The sequence below is a fragment of the Sprattus sprattus genome (genome assembly GCF_963457725.1).
Source record: "Sprattus sprattus genome assembly, chromosome: 12".
In the NCBI taxonomy this organism is placed as follows: Eukaryota; Metazoa; Chordata; class Actinopteri; order Clupeiformes; family Clupeidae; genus Sprattus; species Sprattus sprattus.
The window spans coordinates 4,139,270-4,141,769 of NC_137910.1; the positions used below are offsets into that span (position 1 = coordinate 4,139,270).

Consider the following 2,500-nt stretch of genomic DNA (forward strand, 5'->3'; position numbering starts at 1 on the left):
ACCATTTCAGTGTGGTGTGTGGGAGTGAATTAGCAATAAACGAATGGTAAGCGATTAGCTACTAATGACATCCAGGAGAGCATGGACGCTGGAGCAGCTCTGGCCCAGTTAATCCCCTCTAACTCCCAGGCCAGACAGAGGGTCATAACCAGAGCAGCAGAGCCTCGCCTCCCCACCAGAGACCTCGGCTGACAGCTGGCCGAAGCCACAGTCGGACATGTTGTGACACACCAGTGCTGTGGTTTAGCTTCAGCACACTGCACCAAAGGGCAGCCGCTAACGTAGCCATGTTGTCACTGAGAAAGAGAGAGAGAGAGAGTAGTGCTGATGAAAGCAGACTCTGCAGCGGAGAGCTGGTGGCTAACGTAGCCATGTTGTCACTGAGAGAGAGAGAGAGAGGGAGCAGTGATGATGAAAGCAGAATGTGCAGCGAAGAGCTGGTGGCTAACGTAGCCATGTTGTCACTGAGAGAGAGAGAGAGTAGTGATGATGAAAGCAGACTCTGTAGCGGAGAGCTAGTGGCTACGTAGCCATGTTGTCACTGAGAGAGAGAGAGAGATGAGAGAGAGAGAGAGAGAGAGAGAGAGAGAGAGAGAGAGAGCAGTGATGATGAAAGCAGACTCTGCAGCGGAGAGCTAGTGGCTAACGTAGCCATGTTGTCACTGAGAGAGAGAGAGAGTAGTGATGATGAAAGCAGATTCTGCAGCGGAGAGCTGGTGGCTAACGTAGCCATGTTGTCACTGAGAAAGAGAGAGAGAGAGAGAGAGAGTAGTGCTGATGAAAGCAGACTCTGCAGCGGAGAGCTGGTGGCTAACGTAGCACTGAGAAAGAGAGAGAGATCAGTGATGATGAAACCAGTGGCCTAGTTTCAGCGAGTGGCTGTGGCCCAGCCGACGCTAACCGAGCATGGGCCAGAGTATCAGCAAAAAGGGCTTCATGTCAGCGGTAGCCTTTTACGCACGTCACAAGTGGCTCAATCTGTTCCCAACAAGTGCCCAAGAGTACATTTGAAGAGCAATGTATGAGAGTGAAATGTACTGAAGCACGTTTCAAGAATACCACTACCTCGTAAGTGTTGCACATTCGCTAGGCCTACATGTACTGTGTTGCAGTGTGGCAGGGAGGCATGACTATGTTTAATACATCCAGACAGGAGGCTGTTCAACAAGAGCAAAGAGTTATAATGGAAAGCTACCGAGAGGTCTCAGTTTCTTTTGATGAGATGTAGATATAACTCTACAAATATTCCTTCTTTCTTTCTTTCATTCAATCATTTTTCCTTTTTTGACTATCATTTTTTTCTTTTATACTTTCTCTCTCTCTCTCTCTCTCTCTCTTTTCTCCTCCATCCCCAGACCCTGGTGTTTCCTGTCACGGATGAAGGTGCGTTGTTGGTGGGGTTTGATCGTGCGGAGCAGTGTCTGGACCTCCTGACTGAGGCGTGCAGCAACCTGCAGCTGACCCCGGGAACGGACCTCCACTTCGCCCTGAGCTGCTCCGCCCACAGGCTCATGGACTACGTGAGTAAAAACACTCTCCCCTACAGCATTACCCACCACATTACCCACTGCACTACCCACTGCATTACCCACTACATTACCCTAATGCCTTATCCACTTTATTACACTAATGCCTTAACCCACTCCTTTACCCACTGCACTACCCACTGCATTACCCACTACATTACCCACTGCATTACCCACTGCACTACCCACTACATTACCCGATCACTTACCCATTACATTACCCGATCACTTACCCACTGCATTACCCACTGCATTACCCGATCCCTTACTTACAGCCTTACCCACTGCATTACCCACTGCATTACCCACTGCATTACCCACTGCATTACCCACTGCATTACCCACTGCATTACCTGAACCCTTACCCACTGCATTACCCACTGCATTACCCACTGCATTACCTGAACCCTTACCCACTACATTACCCACTGCATTACCTGAACCCTTACCCACTACATTACCCACTGCATTACCTGATCCCTTACCCACTACATTACCCACTGCATTACCTGAACCCTTACCCACTACATTACCCACTGCATTACCTGATCCCTTACCCACTGCATTACCCGATCCCTTACCCACTGCATTACCTGATCCCTTACCCACTGCATTACCTGATCCCTTACCCACTACATTACCCACTGCATTACCTGAACCCTTACCCACTACATTACCCACTACATTACCCACTGCATTACCTGATCCCTTACCCACTACATTACCCACTACATTACCCACTGCATTACCTGAACCCTTACCCACTACATTACCCACTGCATTACCTGATCCCTTACCCACTGCATTACCTGATCCCTTACCCACTACATTACCCACTGCATTACCTGATCCCTTACCCACTGCATTACCTGATCCCTTACCCACTGCATTACCTGATCCCTTAACCACTATATTACCACACCAGCTTTACCCACTGCATTTTCTCTGCGAGGGGTGTTGAAGGATGTGTATCT

General features: G+C 49.1%; 1 protein-coding gene across 1 annotated transcript in view; it reads left to right on the forward strand.

Moving 5' to 3' along the window:
* Positions 1-2,500, forward strand: part of eno4 (enolase 4) — a gene marked incomplete at both ends in the record, with an annotated part of 17,107 nt that overhangs the window by 9,374 nt on the left and 5,233 nt on the right. The window contains 1 exon segment of the mRNA XM_080848554.1: positions 1,356-1,520. Coding sequence (XP_080704680.1) covers positions 1,356-1,520 — 165 coding nt within the window.